Source organism: Vipera ursinii (assembly GCF_947247035.1).
Source record: "Vipera ursinii genome assembly, chromosome: 5".
NCBI classification, from domain to species: domain Eukaryota; kingdom Metazoa; phylum Chordata; class Lepidosauria; order Squamata; family Viperidae; genus Vipera; species Vipera ursinii.
The window spans coordinates 45906593-45924237 of NC_139518.1; the positions used below are offsets into that span (position 1 = coordinate 45906593).

General features: G+C 38.4%; 1 protein-coding gene across 2 annotated transcripts in view; it reads left to right on the plus strand.

Moving 5' to 3' along the window:
• The first annotated feature begins 2917 nt into the window (after positions 1–2917).
• FBXW4 (F-box and WD repeat domain containing 4) overlaps positions 2918–17645 on the plus strand; it is an 84001-nt gene continuing 69273 nt past the window's right edge. Inside the window, exons 1-4 of one of the 2 annotated variants that reach the window (XM_083364368.1) lie at positions 2918–3254; positions 11992–12087; positions 14079–14264; positions 15947–16079. In XM_083364368.1, the coding sequence (XP_083220494.1) occupies positions 3031–3254; positions 11992–12087; positions 14079–14264; positions 15947–16079 (639 nt within the window). In that variant the 5' untranslated portion in view covers positions 2918–3030. The remainder of the gene's footprint in view (positions 3255–11991; positions 12088–14078; positions 14265–15946; positions 16080–17645) is intronic. The other variant, XM_083364367.1, reaches the window with a different exon arrangement.

Genomic DNA, 17645 nt, shown 5'->3' on the forward strand with positions numbered 1-17645 from the left:
AACAGGTTCCATGTACTTAAAGGAAATTGGACCTTGCTAACCTTTCCTCTCAGCTTCCTTTTATTCAGTTTCATCTGTATCTTACCTGACCTCCAAAATTCTACCTTGTCATAGTGATGAAGAAAAAAAACACCTATGTAACCAATCTGTATAGTAAAATCTAACCCTAACAGTTTGATTCTGCTGGCATGTAAGAATAGCCTGCTTTCTGTATCTGTGAAAGGCATCTTATTTCATTTGAAAGTTCCATGAAGTTACTATACATAATGACAGCAAAAGCCCCACAAATGCTCAGTGCTCTATTAGGGTCTGCATACTGTACTTAATTTTGCAGATAAAACAGAACCTCTGATCTAACTGGTTTGGCACTGCAGTGTATAACTACTGTAGTATTAAAACTTAGATCACAGCATCAGTTATCTGTCTACTAGTTACTTATACAGTGCATCAAAGGCATGGAACTGCAAATCAGTGTAGGGTTTTTTTGAATATAAAATATGAAGAACTAAGCTCATGCATACCCAGTCAACCTATTATTTTAAGAACTTGTCTCTACCCAAATTTTGGAGGTTTTAAAAAAGAACTAATGTAATTTCACTTTCTGTGCTAAAGGGCAAATTTGACTATAAATTGCATCATGAATGTGATTTCCTCTGTGGGTCAAGAGCAGATTGGATATTGAACATCTCCTTTTATATTGCTCCTTTTATTAGGAGCAATATTTGTATGGAATTTATTTCATGTCTACTCCTACTACTATGACTACATCATCCTAGATACTCAGAAAATTAATATATTTGACTTCTTTTAATGGATAAGCACCCCAATATCATTTATAAGAGGGTAAATGTTGTATTGTTAAAAGCTCTTGATGTATTTTAAATGAACTTTTGTTATAAAAATATTTTATAATAATCTATATAACAAATATACCACAACTACGTAAAGATGCATGAAAACTGGCCTTGGACTGTAATAAAGAAGTACTCTAGTTTGAAAAAAATGAAGATATTTCCACATCTGTGAAAATATTATAAAATACAGTTTATTACTGTTAATGTCTTACATTCAAGAGTTATAATTGTTTAGATTTGTGTATGTTTTAACTTTTCAACTTTCAGCTCCATTGAAATAAACAAAGAAGTCATCTGTTTTAGGTATTTCAGGATTACAATTCAATACAGCAAGATCCTTGATTCTAATTAATTATTAGATTCTGTGACAGTATGGACACTAACTGCATCCCTTCCTTTTATACTTGGGGAAAAAACCCACAGTATTGATAGTGAAATCTGTAGCCCATATTAACTGTAGTTATCAATGTAGTTCTTCTATAGGGATTTTGGCAACATAAAAATAGCATCTATACACATATCCAACTGTTTTGGTGATGATACACATTTTGTTAAATATATTTTTCATTCACTTGCCTGCCCTCTCCACTGTACATGAAAAGAAATAAGAAATGAAAAAAGATGCAGATATTGGGCCAATAGTACTCAGTTATATTTTCAGATATTGTGGAGATGGTAAATATGGAGTGTCTGACGACAAAAGGAAAATTAAATGACTATACTTACACATACATGTACTTGCATTGTTCCTGAAAGTGTGCTGGACTGTAATAATAAAGTTTCTCCATGATAGACAGATGGATGTTTCTGAGATTTTGTGTGAACATCTGATTCTTCTTAATGTATAATGTATGTTTATTGCTCTTTATGAGACGTATCTGGAAACACACACACTCATACATACAAAATTCTGTGCAGTCTCTAATGTCTCCTTTCATGACAATTCAAAATAAACAGGCTAAGTCTATAAGGTAGTTATGTGCATGTAGAGAACCTAAACTGCATATAGGGTGATTCTTTAGTACCTCACCTGAAACACTGGTTAATAATAGATGAGAATAATTCCATCAGAATATTTTTGATATTATTCCTCAAATTTAGATTAATACATACACTAAATTTTCTAACAGTATCCTCTGTAAAAAGTAAATATCCTTGCTGTTTTTTTAAGTTATTTCTTATGATTGTATAATATCAGGATACAGGATAAATGAAGATGTACTACTTGCATTTTATATAGTTTCATAAAATGTCTGGGATCATAAGAGCATCTTTTCTACAGAATTGTTTGATTAAGTTTTGTAATGAGGCTGTATTATAAGAAGTGTAGTATTGATTAAAATGAACAGGATATAAGTCATTTTGCAGAACTTTCTTCAAATATGGCAATTCCAAAATATGAAGTAGCTTAGAGACAGATTCTTACTTAGGAACTAAGGACTTGAATTTGTAGTAGTTGTGATGTTCCGTAACAAGAAAACTTTAGTTTGGAGTTCTGATGTTCAGGGATCCTGTTCATAGAAGAATTGTCAATTTGCTTTCAAGACTTATCTCAATAGTAAGAGGCATAACTTTTCTGAAATGATATTTTGGCAATTCATGTAATATAGATATTCACCACTTCTTTAGGAACCAGGAAGATACAAATCTATTCCTATTGTCTGTAAAGTGGTTGGACGTTGTTACAATCCTGAGGGAGGAAAATATGCAGAAAACTCCTGCAGAGATAATAAACCTAGCATGAGCAGTTGCTTGCATAACATACTTACCCATAATTTATCGACCCGTTTTCTGGGTTTGTGCATGAATTAAAATAATCGCCCAGGCTAGGTTCTCACAATATGCTAGATTACGTATAACTAGCTCATTAGAACTAAACCTGCCTCCAACTAGTCTATCCTAGCGAGAAACATATGCTGGCCCTGGGGAGAAAGAGTATCCGATTGTCTTTTTCCATCCTGAACTCAACGCAGAGCTAGTTCAGGCGTTTAATGCATTACGAAGACCGGTCTTTGGAGGGCAGGACGCTGTCATGTGACGGCTCCGGCAGGCGGGCAGAAACAGCCGCCCCGAAGAGCGACGGCCTACCCGGGCCCGGCAAGCAGCAGCAGCAGCAGCGGCGTTCCCGCTGTTGATTTTGTCGCTGCCGGGCCCGGCTGGGAGAGGTCGCCCCTCCATGGGGAGGCCCAGCAGCCCTCCGCAGACCGAGATCCGATCTCCGCTGTGGACGTTGCCGGAGGAACTGCTGCTGCTGATCTGTTCGTACCTGGACGCGAGGGCCTTGGGCCGCCTGGGCCAGACCTGTCGCCGCCTTTTCCGTTTCACTTCCCGTGATGTGCTGTGGAGGCGCCTGGCCCGTTTCTCCCTGAACGCAGGCTTCAGCGCGCTGGGCGCCGACCTGTAAGCGCCTAAGCTGGGGAAGGCTGGTTGGGAAAAAACAGGGCGTGCGGCCTAACTGGTTGCTAAGGAGCGACTCTGAAATCAAGCCCGCCCGCTTGATAAGGGAGGAGGGCTGTGTTTGAAACGGCGTAGTCGCGGGGCGGAAGGAGGGGGAAATGCTGCTTAAAGCCCTGACTAGAAGCTTTGCTTTGTGCAGGTGGGAGGTCTCAGGTCCGGGTTGGGTTGGGTCGGGTCCCGGGTTTGGGTATGAAGTAGTTTTGAATTCAGTTGCTCAGAAGGGAAACTTCCCCTTTTACGTTCCCTGGAACATACTAGGCAACTATATTGGAGACGAGATTGCTGGTGACTTTTCTCATTCCAGTTTTTTGATACTTGCCCCGCCCCGGGTTCCAATTAGAACCATCGTTAAGGCAAATCCGACTCTTAACTTCTTTCAGGACAAGTTTAGCTGGCTCACTTTAAAGCGAATCCAGGGAATAAACTCTTGTAGTTCATTTTGAGGGGTGTATCCTGTTTTTACATACCTGTAAAAAATAGGGATAGAACTTTCCACTTTTCCCAGTTATTTTTGAGTGAGGCTGGGCTTTGCTTTTTTTAAAACCGAAAAACGTTTTAGGAATTCTACAGTGTTCATATATTTTTCCAATCAGAATAATTTTGGACTATCCAACTAGTTCTTTATAATTAAAGCACTTTCTTAGAAGATGTGCACAAGCTATTTGAACCAGTAGTTCTGTTAATTGACTAGATGACCTCCAAGGTCCCTTCCAACTTTTTATTATTATTGTTATTGTTATTTTTATTAATGTTTTGATTTTGTTAGAATGTGAGTTTCAATAGGTCTGCAGGGTTACGTAGAATGAAACTTATAAATGAATGAAACGTATAAATCTGCATTTGTTTCAGTATGTCTGATTCGTTGATAAAAAGAACAAGTAGTATCACTGCTAAGCTTGTAAGCCGCCCTGAGTCTTCGGAGAAGGGCGGGATATAAATGGGATAAAAATAAAATAAAAATAAATAAATCACTGGAGGTCCTTTCTGACCTTTAGTGTGACAATCACAGATACAGCATTTCTAAATTATGTTAATCTAGAAAATGGAATGTCTTTCCTGATCAGTACAAAACTGCCAGTGGTTTGCCATTGCCTGCTTTCTAGGGCTGAACAAGAGCAACTGGCCCAAAGTAACCCAGCTAACTTCTTGCTTAAGGGGGTGTTAAACTCACTACTCTATCCTCACACTTAACCACTACACCAAATTGGCTCGCTGTTATTAGATTAATAGTATTTAAGTGCTTCATGGAGTAGTTGGATGCTAAATCTGCTATTAACATTCTAATGAATTAACTGTTTATAAAACTAGTTTATCAGTAATAGCATTAAAGCATTTGCATTAAAGAGAAATTGTAGTTAGTATTGGAATAACCATAATTAGATGGTAGAATATGCAGAAGGTCCAGGTTTAATCCTTAACTGTTCGTTACAGGATCTGAGCATAGGGATTGTTCAGTAGGAGTGGGAGAAGCCCTGGGACAGGAGCCTGGGCCTGCACTAGGCCTTCTAGGGCAGGCATGTGAAACTCGCAATGTGTGTGACATTACATGACGTATTGGGACTTTTCCCCCATTGCCGGCAATGGGGTGGGTGCGGTTTTGGCGTGACGCATCTGGCTTGCGGGCCGGCAGTTTGACATGCCTGTTCTAGGGCCTCTTCCACCCCTGAGGTACCACCTGCTTCCCTTAATGATCCATGCATTTGCTTAACAGTCCCATCAGGTGCAGCATGGGGTGTGAGGTTGTTAAGCTAGGCTATTTTGCTTAATGGCCATTACCATTTGTGATCATTATGGTCGTAAGTTGAGGCCTGCCTGTATGTACATTTTTGAAGGTATATTCATAGTTTCTATTTGATTTATTATATTGCACCCCATAGTACAAAGAAAAGCAATAAAGTTTGCTTTTAGGCTATTACAAAATCTGTTTTTTGGAAACATAATTTTCTCACAGCTTAACAAATTGTTCAGTTTCTCACCTCTTGCTACTTCTTATATCTCCTCTTATTTGGTGCCCAATATGTTGCAACTACATTGGGAAATCTGACAATTATAATATTACCAGTTGCAAATAGACATATTATTTAATATATAATGTAATGTATTTTATTTTGGATTAGCATATATATGAATCCAATCATTGTGATCTGTAAGCTCATGGTTTTTTTCTTCACAAACATGTCATGGTTACATGGTTAATTGTAGTTAAAACAAACTTAGGGTTAACTTCATGTCCTAGGTTCTAGCTTAGCCAAGTCTTAATCAGTTTCATCTGTTTCAGGCTGTATTCTTATTCATTGAAGTGGGGATTAGAGTTAATTATAAGAGATTAAGTAGGAGAATTATACATTATTATTAAAAACCTCAAGCGTCCTGGTAAAGTCATTAGGGTACAAATGGGATAAATAATACATTGTTTTTAACAATAGCTATTACATTTTTCTATTAAAAATGCACAATGCCAATCAAAAATTATATGACACTTAGAATCAGTGGTGGGATTTAAATATGTGAACAACCGGTTCTCTGTGTGGATGCTGCTTCCCCAAGTCCATTCTGTGCCTCGGCAACAAAAAATTAGCTACCGGTTATGCTGAACGGGTGCAAACTGGCTGAATCTCACCACTGCTTAGAATTATATGCCCTTTAGAATGACAGTGTAAATGATAGATAAGGAAAGCACCTATTTCTTTCCCATAGGATTAGTATGATGTTTTAGGGCAGACATATCAAACACAAGGCCCGGGGGCCAGATGCGGCCTGTGAAGTGGTTTCATGTGGCCCGCAAAGCCATCCTGGAAACAGTGAGGGAACGGTTCACGCTGCCTTGGCCCCACCCGGCCCAGGATGGCCAGGAGCCAATGTACAATTTTGTAGTGGCTATCTATGCTGAAATGCATTAAGTCTTAGCTCCGCAAGGCCATCTGGGAATAGCGAGGGAACAGTCCCTGCCGCGTTGGTCCCACCCCCTGGGCACATGCTGGGGAGGTATCACCCTTTGTGAGGAATGAATAAATGCACCATTGGCTGGAAGTGGCCAGCACATGGCCCTCGCCTACTTCATATATCCGGCTTGATGGGCTCCGGGGGAGGGGTTTCGGCAGGCAGTGGGGCGCTCTCATCGCAGCACCGAGAGGCTGAGCTGGACGGCATGAATCCGAAGAGAAGTGTGACGCCACCTAGCCCCTAGCTTGCCTGGTTGCGGCAGGCAGTGGGACGCTTTCCTCACAGCACTGAGAGGTTGAGCTGGGCAGCGTGAATCTGAAGAGAAGCACGCTGCTGCCCAGCCCCCAGCCTGCCCGGTTTTGGCAGGCAGTGGGGTACTCTCTTCACAGTACTGAGAGGCTGAGCCAAGTGGCACAAATCCGAAGAGAAGTGTGACGCTAACCAGCCCTCAGCCTGCTTGGTTTCGGCAGGCAGCGGGGCGATCTCCTCACAGCACTGAGAGGCTGAGCCAGGTAGCGTGAATCCAAAGAGAAGCGCGACGAGAGCTGAGCTGGGTGGCGCAAATCTGATGATAAGTGCAATGCTGCCTAGCCCTCAGCCTGCCCGGTTTCAGCAGGCAGCAAGGTGCAAAGCTGACGAGCTTTGCACTGCCCAGCTCAGCCTCTCGGCGCTGTGAGGAGAGCACACCACTGCCTGCTGAAACCGGGCAGGCTGGGGGCGGGGTGGCATTGCGCAGGTAAATTCGACTCTCATACTGCTCATGGCATCCCCTCCCCCAGAGCCCACCAAGCCAGATATGTGAAGTAGACGAGGGCCATGTGTTGGCCACTTCCAGGCGATAGTGCATTTCTTCATTCCTCACGAAGGGTGACACCTCCCCAGTTGTGTTTCTTGCCTGTTTTTCTCCCTCCCTCATCTCAAATATTTTCCCACCACTCTGTTCTTGGAAGGAAGGAAGGAAGGAAGGAAGGAAGGAAGGAAGGAAGGAAGGAAGGAAGGAAGGAAGGAAGGAGACAGAGTGTCTGGGGGAAGTCCTGCCTTAGTCCTACCCTGCTGCCCTTTCACCATCCCCTTGCCCCCTCCTCCTGGCCTATCCTGGGGGTCTCCCATCCTATTGCTAAGAAAGCATTGGATACAAAGCCGGGTATCCTCCCATGGAGAGGGAGTGGGCCTCCCTCTGACTTTGCCCTCATACCACCATGAGCAAACTGGCTAAGGAGAGCAAGCATAGCAGCAGTAGGCTTGAGGAGGTAAGTGCAGCTGGGCACCCCCTTAGGGAAGTGGGGCTGGGCTTGGTGCCGCGGGTGCTTGAGGGCCGGGATGGGTGTTTAACCTCTGCTTCCCAGGGCTCCGGGCAGCCCGTGGGACCATCCAGCCCCCCCTCTCATGGCCTGAGAGGAACAGTGAGGCTCCTCCAGTGGATCATGCCTTGACACTTGCCCTGGTCCCACTCCCTTCTGCCAGAGACCCTCAGATCTGCCCCACTCCTGCCCAGGCCCCCACAGTCACCCTTGACGTGAATGATGTAGAACTGGCCATGCCCACCCAGTAGGCCACACCCACTCCAGCCACACCCACTCCAGCCACACCCACCCAGTAGGCTGCACCCACCCTGGCCACATACACACACACACACACACACACACACACACAAACGATGGCAACCGCAATGCTGATGCGGCCCTCAATGAAATTGAGTTTGACACCCCTGTTTTAGGGTATTGTAGGCAATATAGTATATTCAATTGTAGCCTTATCCCTATAAGCATTCTAATAACCTGAAGTAAATATAGACTTATTGTGTTAATGGTACCAATGTATGATGGAGATAATGTTAGATAATATAATAGATGCTGTTTGAAGTTTTATATGTTGAAGTGTTCTCAAATGGCAGAAAATGTTAGTTAAAATATAAGGAGAGAAAGAAATGCAGAATATGAACAGTTGTAGGAGCTGATCATCATTATAAGGACTTATTTCATATCTACAGTTAAGCTTAACTGTTTGAGCCTTATCCTTAAATGGATTTTAACTTTTAAGTTCACAGGCATTCTTAGAGAGAAGTGTATTCCCACCATGAATATGCGACAGATTCTACTATAGACTACTATGTCAGCCACTATATTTTTCCAATAGTTTTTGCCCAGTTACAGTTATCCATCTGCTATATGATGTAGATTGGAGTTTAGATATTTCTTCTGAAGGTGAAATCTCAAAATACAACTTCCAGACTCCCAAATGGAAATGTCTGCTTTGAGCATACAGCATTAGTTAATTCTGGGTTCAGTTCAAAGTATTGACATTTAAGTATTGACATTTGAAAACTTTCATGGCTTGGGTCAGAGGTAACTAAAGGACTACCTACCAACTGGAGGTCCTTTTCTACCTTGCCACATATAGAAATAACCATTTCAGTGACCATATGCTGAGCCTGTAGTGGTCTCCCAAGATATTACTTTGACACTCAGCAGAGTTTGTTTTTTTTAAATTTCCTTGCCCTTTTCCTAAACTACCATATATATGTTCTTTTTATAAATTTGTATTTTTGTGTATAGCTTGGTCATGGGGCATATAGTTGAAGGACAAAATGTAAATAATCATATAAAATAAAACAACTTCTTTAAGTAGGGTGCATTGAATAATATCTGTCAATTGATTGTTTGGTATCTTATGTGACCAGGAGAAAATTTTTAGGTGAAATAAATCTATATGTTTTGTGTAAAGCTGATCCCATGCAGAGGAATGCAGTCAAATTATAATGGTGACAAAGTGCCGGAAAAGGGAGTGGAACTGAAGAGTAAGAATAATTGAGCCACAGGCAGTGTGGAAAGAGCTGGGAATACTGGTTTGGCCAGGCCTCAGGGCCAGGTTACACATTCTCCCATGCATTAACAGCCACAACAGATCTTTGTTTAAAGGGGGATTCCCCCCCTCTTTTGGGCACTTTGTCATTTTTGAAACAATAGTAGTGCTTGGGAAAAGAGGTAAGAAGGATAACTGTAATTCTTCTGCAGTGTCAGTTAGTGGTCTTTCATGTGCCCTAGTCACAAATGTGATCTTAACTGAATTCACAAATAAATCCTTAGTCATTAGAATATCCCAACATCCTTTAGTAATAACAGTAATAATAATAATAAACTAAATAATAAACTGAGGACCCAGATTGTTGGGGGCAATTAAGCTGACTTTGTAATAATGCCGCTTGGGGGGGTGTGTGAAAGCCCTAATAAGCAGGCATATACATAGAATGAAGGCTACTGCTAAGCTTGTAAGCCGCCCTGAGTCTTCGGAGAAGGGCGGGATATAAATGGAATTAAAAATAATAATAATAAAAAAATTCAATTATCATCTGATTTAACAAAGCAAGCCAAATAAACAAGTGCAGACAAAAGTCCAAAATTAGGGATTAAGCCCAATTAAACATAGGATATGAATATAATTGCATAGCCTGTGCCATTTATTTTATGTCAAACAAACAGTGGAAAGGAGTTTCATTGCTAAAAAGGTGTGAGATGCCATAAAGAAAATTTCTCAAGACTATGAAAATTAACATACAACTTTCACTGTTTTGAATTGGTGTGTTTAAAAATTATGTTATGAAATAAATACGGTTTTAGTTATCTCAGACCTACCACCCAGCAACCAATGCTTAATGTCCCTTTAATTCTAACATAGCCTACTGAGACACAAAAAGAAAACGGTTTAAAAGCACCACTTTTTGTGTGTGTTTCTATTGTTTTAAATGTATTATTCATGATTTTTCAGGTCTGTCCAGTAATGCATGAAAAGAGCTTTTTCTTTGTTATCCCTCACAGCTAAATGGGAAGTTAGAGATCTTCAATTCAACGTCATGTTTGACGGATGGAAAATCTCCAATTGCAGCCTTTTTGTTTGTTTATTTGGCAGCAGAGCCTAGTTCATGTTTCCACTCTATTTGTTTACTTATTTACATACTTCTATGACTACTTCTGTGATTGCATAGAGCAGAACTAGTTCTAGTTTTGAATTTCTAGAATAATAAAGAACGAAAAATGTCACAGAAAAATGCTATGTATCTCTCTGTTTTAAAGTAACTCTTGATATGGACAGGGATACATGCCTTTAGCACACATGAATTTTGTTGCGCTATAAATGCCCTACATTTTGTGTTGTACTTTGTAATGGCCTTGGGAAGCAAGTCTTACTTAGAGTAGTGGCCTTAAAAAAAGAAAGTATTAGCCACTGTTATTCACTATTGTAACCTTGTTTTAAAGGATAAAACTAGACCACGAGTAGATTTTTTTTGTATAAACATTTGTACAAAAGTGTTGTATCCAGATGTGAAGTTACATGTAATGATGTAACTTCAGACTTACTGTATCATGGAAAATCTGAGAATTTGGGTTGAGTTCCTGAGTTTTGGAATGATAGTGAAAAATATGTACATGGAATGCCTGGAATGTCAACATATTTGTCAGTGGACCAACTTATGCCAATAAATTATTGGGAAAAATAAGTCATTGTTTCAAGTAATTTTCAGGCCAAAATTTAACAGTAAGGATGGCCAGAATAATAGGAGAGGAAAGTGTGAAGTAAGGGTAATGAAGGAAGGAACATGCAGTAATACCTGCTTAAACCATATTGTTGAAGTTGACTGTAGCTAATTAGCCTGAACTCACCTTTCTAGCTCCATGAAAACAATGTTCTTTCAAATTTGTGTTAATAATAAACAGCTGCAATAACTCTAGTTTTGCAATTTGCCATGAATTTGAGGGGCCGGTAATCAAGAGCTTGGTGATAGAATGCACAAGGCCTTGATAAAAACATTTCTGAAGTTTGCTTCTCTCCCTGTTACATATGCTTTTAAAAGTAGTTTGATTTCATGCAGAAGATTCAGGGGTTACTCATTCTTCACTTCATTGGTCCACCAAGTACTACATTTAAACTCTGATCTCTTGATAGTGCTGGTTAAACAAAACCACCTTGATATGTGACTGATCTTTTTCGTTTCTCATTTAAAAATGAAATGCTTGTTTCCTTCCCTGTGTATTATTTTGGGCAAGTCCTGTTTGCTCTGGACCAGTTTATAGCTTTGAGCTATAGTTACGAATGTATTCCTCTGCATGAGGATTCATTGTGAAGCACATGCTTTCAAATGAAAATAAACTAAGCAGTGACTTGGAAAACAGGAATGAGAAGTGACCAGGAAAAAAAGGGTCCTGAGTTTAATATTGACCAGAAAAAGAAGATGCCCAATTTAATAGCCAGTTTATTAAGCTGACCCCCCACCCAAACAAAAAAATCAAGTTTGTGGAACCATCATAACAATTTTTATGTAATAATAAGACACATTGTTTAACAATTTTAAGTAAAGATACATTCCAGGTTCCTAAAATAGTGCTTCAGAGTGTCAGAAGCATGTGATAACTATGGGAAGAAATATTATTCATTCACATTTTCTAAATTCATAGAAAATAACGAGATACATATACTAAAGTCTGCTAAATTACTGGAAACGTGTACAGTCAGTGTAATGTGTTAGAAGATTTCTATCTGGAAAATTTCAAAGAGTTTAGTTCCTAGTGTACTAGGATTGCAAATATATTTTATTGCAGAAGGGGATTACATTGGCCAATTCTGTTTTTCTTTTCCTTTGAAAACTGGAACTGTAATAAAATCACCAGTTCTTTGTGGCCATATCCTAATTTTCATGGAGTCCTATCAGGCCTTGACTTTACATTGTCTTTTCTTCCTGCAGAGAGGTAGGAATCCCAGTGAAAGAAAGGGTCAAAGTTTCTCAGAATTGGAGGCTTGGACGCTGTCGAAGAATTCCAGTCCTCAGATGGAAACGCAAGCAAGTGATTCCTTTTCTTTCCTCACCCTACTATCTACAGCTAGAGTTACCTTTCTTTGGCATTCATCCCATTTTTGGTCTCTGTTGGGCTGTTACGTTGAATTTGGGCATTTTGCAGTTGCTTATTGTAAGGCTTTACTAGCTTATATCACTAATATTTTTCTAATATCCCAGTTCTCAATACATTTTTAGTTTTATGCTATCCTTTTCCTGGTGGTTACTAATTTTAGAAAGGACTGACTAAAGGCTAGTGACAACATAGTCTCTCTTTCATTACTTCTTGCTTCCAAGAAGGGTAAAGGCTTTTCCACTACAACAAACAGACAGACAGACAGAAAGAATTAATTAATTTCAGGTAATAGCAGATTTTTCCACAAATAAGAATATTTTCTGTTTTCCCCAAAATAGGTATTTACTATTAATTAAATAGTAAATAAAGATAAAATGTTATCTTTTGTTGGGGCTTGAAAAAAATCCATTTGCTACTTAATGATTATTTAGCTTTGAACTCACACAGGACATATTATGTATATCTATACATATTTGTGTGTCTGTGTGTCTATTTGTATGACTGTGTATGTATATTATTTTAATGCAAACATTATAGTGACTAACCTAAATTGGCAAAGGTATCCTTCATTACCATTTTTTCAAATTTTTGGTATTGTATATATTTTTTTTCTGCTGGAGCAATCTCTCATATTTTAAATACCCTTGATCAGATGTTTTGTAATAACAACACTGGCAGTTAGCATCAAGAAATGAAGCAATTTTTAAATTGTGTTTGTTAATATAACAGCAAATACAGGCAGTGAACCAGCAGCATGCTTTTTATAAACACTATTAACTGATTTTAACAATTTCTTTCAAAACTTTCAACAAAAAGCCTGGATAATTGGCCATTGCCTGAAAAGACAATAATATATACCATTTTGTCTACAACCTTTTGAAAACACTCAGGAAAAATTAGAATTTATACGGTTCAATTTTAGTGCTGCTCATGAATTATATTCGTAGTCAATTCTTGGTAATTTGTTGAATTAATTGCAAATAAATTCTATGCTGTAAAGAGAACAGTGAACTTCATCAAGTTCAAATGGCAAATCTTCACAAAGTTTTATTAATATTTCAAGAGAAAATGGTAATGCTTAGTATAAGAGAATTATATAATGATAATGAGATTCCCTTGCTATTAAATGAAGTAGATATGAACCATTAAATGTTATGGATAATCGTAATTGTTGAGACCTATATATTTTAAAAAGTTGTTAAGTTGGTATATTATTTCTTTTTTTAGATTACTTTCCACTTCCTATTATGAACCACTTTGTTGCTTTTAATTTTTCTTGCAATATCGGCCATTATATAGAAGTCTTCTCTGTCACAAAATTTTTCCAGTATTGTTTTTTGTGCTTGTTTACATATCTTTTATATGGAAGGACTCCCCTGCCTACCCTATTCACTGCTCTCTTTATAGCATAGAATATTTTATTTTAAGTTTGCAAAATAAAAGTACAAATACACTCCTATAAAGAAGTTTCTTCTTCATTTGATTTGATTTGATTGGGATTAATATAAAATAAAGCACGAATGTTTTAAGAAAGAAGAAATTTGAAGTTCTAAAATACAAAGTTCTAACTTAGGATTTCATTTCACTTGCATTTGAAATCAAACCGATTTTATGTAGACCACCCAGGCTAATAGCTAGATTGAATATTGGATCTCCTTTAGAAGATGTACTTTACCAATGTTATGGTGTGGTTTCTAAAATGCATTTAGAGACCTATTAGTTGCACAGATTACAAATATGATATATATAATGTTTGCATTGATTTTTATGCATTATATTTATGTATCTGGTATGAATAAATACCACATGAAACCGTTACCCAGTGGAAATTGACTGATTTATTAATTTATTTATTAAACAAATATGTATGGCTAACCAAATCATACACACTGATTTCTATTTAAAATGTTTTCCTCTCCAGTTTAATGCCCTGGATGCAACTAGACGGTGATTACCTCTATCTCTCCCAAGCAGAAGATATCCACCTTTATTGGCACTACCCTAAAGATACCAATTTCGTATGGTATCCTCAGACAGTTTTCTCTGGTCACCAGGAGGATGTGTGCCGTTTTGTAGTTGATAATGGCCGTATTATCAGTGGAGGAGGGTAAGTTCTTTATTGAAGAGAAACTGGGAGGAGAATGAAGACTGTTGAGCGATTAGCATTGATATATAGATGAACGAGAACAGGAAGAACTCACTTTCAGAACATTGTTTTCTATTGATAATGAAGAGAGCTTTATAGTAGTGAGCTATATACTATATTCCTTGCCTCTTCCTGTTACACCAACATTCAAATAATTGTACCAAAAAACAAGACATGTATATGGAATATATAATAGATAAAGGAACATTTTGAATTTTATTCTATAGGTATATAGATAATCTGATTTTCTTAGTGCAAAATAGGACTTGAATTTGCATAATAATGCAGTAATCTTGATTATTTGAAAAATTGTCATTAAATATGTTAAACTATTTCTGTAAATGCAGGTAATTTCCATGAAACTGAAACTGTAGACCTGATTTTTAAAAAAAATATATACCCTGAAAGGTATATTTTAGGATAAATTTGTAGACACCTTTTAGTATGCAGAATTTATTAGCATTTTAAATATACTGAACTCTGTATGTTATTAAACTGGCATTCTGCTGATATTTCAGAACTGAATAGAGCAGAGCTGGAAGAGACCTTGGAGGTCTTAATAATAATAATAATAATAAAGTTGGAAGGGACCTTGGAGGTCATCTAGTCCAACCCCCTGCTCAGGCAGGAAACCTTATACGATTTCAGGCAAATGGCTGTCCAGTCTCCTCTTAAAAACCTCCAGTGTTGGAGCATTCACCACTTCTGGAGGCAGGTTGTTCCACTGGTTAATTGTTCTAACTGTCAGGAAGTTTCTCCTTAGTTCTAGGTTGCTTCTCTCCTTGACTAGTTTCCATCCGTTGCTTCTTGTCCTGCTTTCAGGTGCTTTGGAGAATAGCTTGACTCCCTCTTCTAGCCCCCTACTCAAGCAGGAGAACCTATACCATTTCAGACAAGTGACTGTCCAGTCTCTTCTTAAAAACCTCCGGTGATGGAGCACCCACAATTTCTGGAGGCAAGCTGTTTCACTGGTTGATTGACCTCACTGTCAGGAAGTGTCTCCTTAATTCCAGGTTGCTTCTCTCTTTGATCAGTTTCCAACCATTGTTTCCTGTCCTGCCCCCTGGTGCTTTGGAGAATAATTTGACCCCCTCTTCTTTGTGGCAGCCCCTCAAATACTGGAATACTGCTATCATGTCACCCCTATTTCTTCTTTTCTTTAGACTAGCCAAACCCAAGTCCTGCAGCCGTTCTTCATATGTTTTCGTCTCCAGGCCTTGGATCATCTTAGTTGTTCTTCTCTGAACTTTTCCAAAGCCTCAACATCTTTTTTGTAGTATGGTGATCAAAATTGGCTGCAGTATTCCAGGTGTGGTCTCACTAGGATTTTATGAAGTGGTACTAATACTTCGTGTGATCTTGATTCTATGCCTCTGTTTATGCAATGATATCTCCACTGTAACTCCAGCTAGAGCCTGAGGAACTGTTCTTCCACTAATTCCCTTTTCTGCTGGTAATTTTGCACATATCTAGTTACTGCAGCCTAGAATAGCTTAAAGCCTAATCCAGTAAACTGCCTTACTTACAGAATAAGAGGTCCCTCATCAGGATAAACCAGCTGTTCATCATATGCCACAGTATTATATGTCTTATGATCTTATCTGAGATGATGATTTTTTTTTGCTTGTGATTTTATTTTCTAGAGATGGAAATATTACCCTCCATAAACTTAATGGTTCTTTCAGTTTTAAGATCCTTGGGCATCAACAGGAAGTGAATTGTGTGGATTGCCAAGACTCTATCATTGTGAGTGGTTCTCGAGACAGAACAGCAAAGGTGGGCGAATACATTTTACTGTATATTTGTGGTATCAGGTCAATGTACTTAAACACAGTTGATGGCTGGGACTAGAATGTACTTCTTATATTTAACTTTGTGCACAAATAAAAACCCAATGCCAAAGTCCTCTAACTTCCAGTCCTTGGATAAAGGCACAAGACCAACTGTTTAGAAGCCTAGAATATTTTATTTGTTTCTCTTCCTTAAATGACCTAATGATGGGACAAAAAAAAATCAGAAACAGATTGGGAAAAGTACAGTTGGAAGTGTGTGTGTCTATTTTATGTGTGAGATCAACATTGTAGTACATTTATTAACAGGAAATATCTAGCTCGTTTTTTTTTAAAAAAATAGTATTTTTCCCCAGCGAAGAAAAGTACTAGCTCAGGATGGCAATATAATTATTTTCTTTAAATTATAGCAGTATGAATGTATTTCTTAACTGCAACACTCATAATATGTTACAATGTCTACACAGCATATTTAAGTGATTTGTACAGTCCAAAGTTTTGAGAACATGTGTTGTTTTAGGCCTCTGCACTGGTGAAGCAATGGAGGAGAGCAGAGAGCAAGAGGAAGAGTTGCATAACATTTTCTTCATTTTTTTATTTCCTTCTTTCTATTTCTCCTCCCAAAACATTGAGATAATTATTTTTAGAACCTGGATTTATTTTTTATCATTTTCTATATATATAGGTCAGAAATAATTTCTGCGTTTACTGAAAAACAGTTCTATGCAATTTGGAAGTTTCTGAATTCTTCCCCAGAAGCTGATGTAAAAAGCATAGATAAATATAATATGAGTTACTGTTACTGCGTTCATATGATATGACATGAGACAGTGACCCAAATCATTTAACCATATGGAAACATGACTCAAGAGGACAGCGGAACTTGTCTCAAGATAGCGTATTTTGATATGGGGCTTTTTCTATGTCACAGTTCATCTTGGAGGATTTTGCTGACCTAATAGAACTGTAAAAATAATGCATACCCAGTGTTTATGAGAAGATAGAGAACTATTTAATTATGATGGATGATCCACTATACAGAATTCTGCAGGGTCCAGTGTGCTTGCTCTGTTACTCTGAAGTTAAAGGCATCCCATGACCTTGGGGGCATTTTGAAAGTCACAGAGAATTTTCCTTTAATTGTCTTCATTGTTTTTTTTTCAAGGCAGAAATGGAATCTGGCTCAACTAACACTCTTCAAGCCTGATCCTTATGAGCAGAGAATTGCTTTTATTTTTACCCTGACATTTTCCTTGTGTTAACTCCTAACTTGAAGGGAATCCCTATTAGGTCTCTAATGGGAGCTGTAAGTGCATTGGGTGCTTTGGAAGGATAGTGAGTGTTGATTAGGGTTGAGCTTTGAGTAGCTGCTAATGCACATTCCACATTGATAGGCACTAGATAGCATGCTCCTAGCAATATTTTTAACCTCTATGAGATAGGGATGCATTAAAAGAGCTAAGTTTTTTCTGCTGCTTTTGCTGACACTAGGTGCCAAATTCCTCACTGACACTGAATAGCCTGCAATCCTAAGCATTATCAATGTCAACAA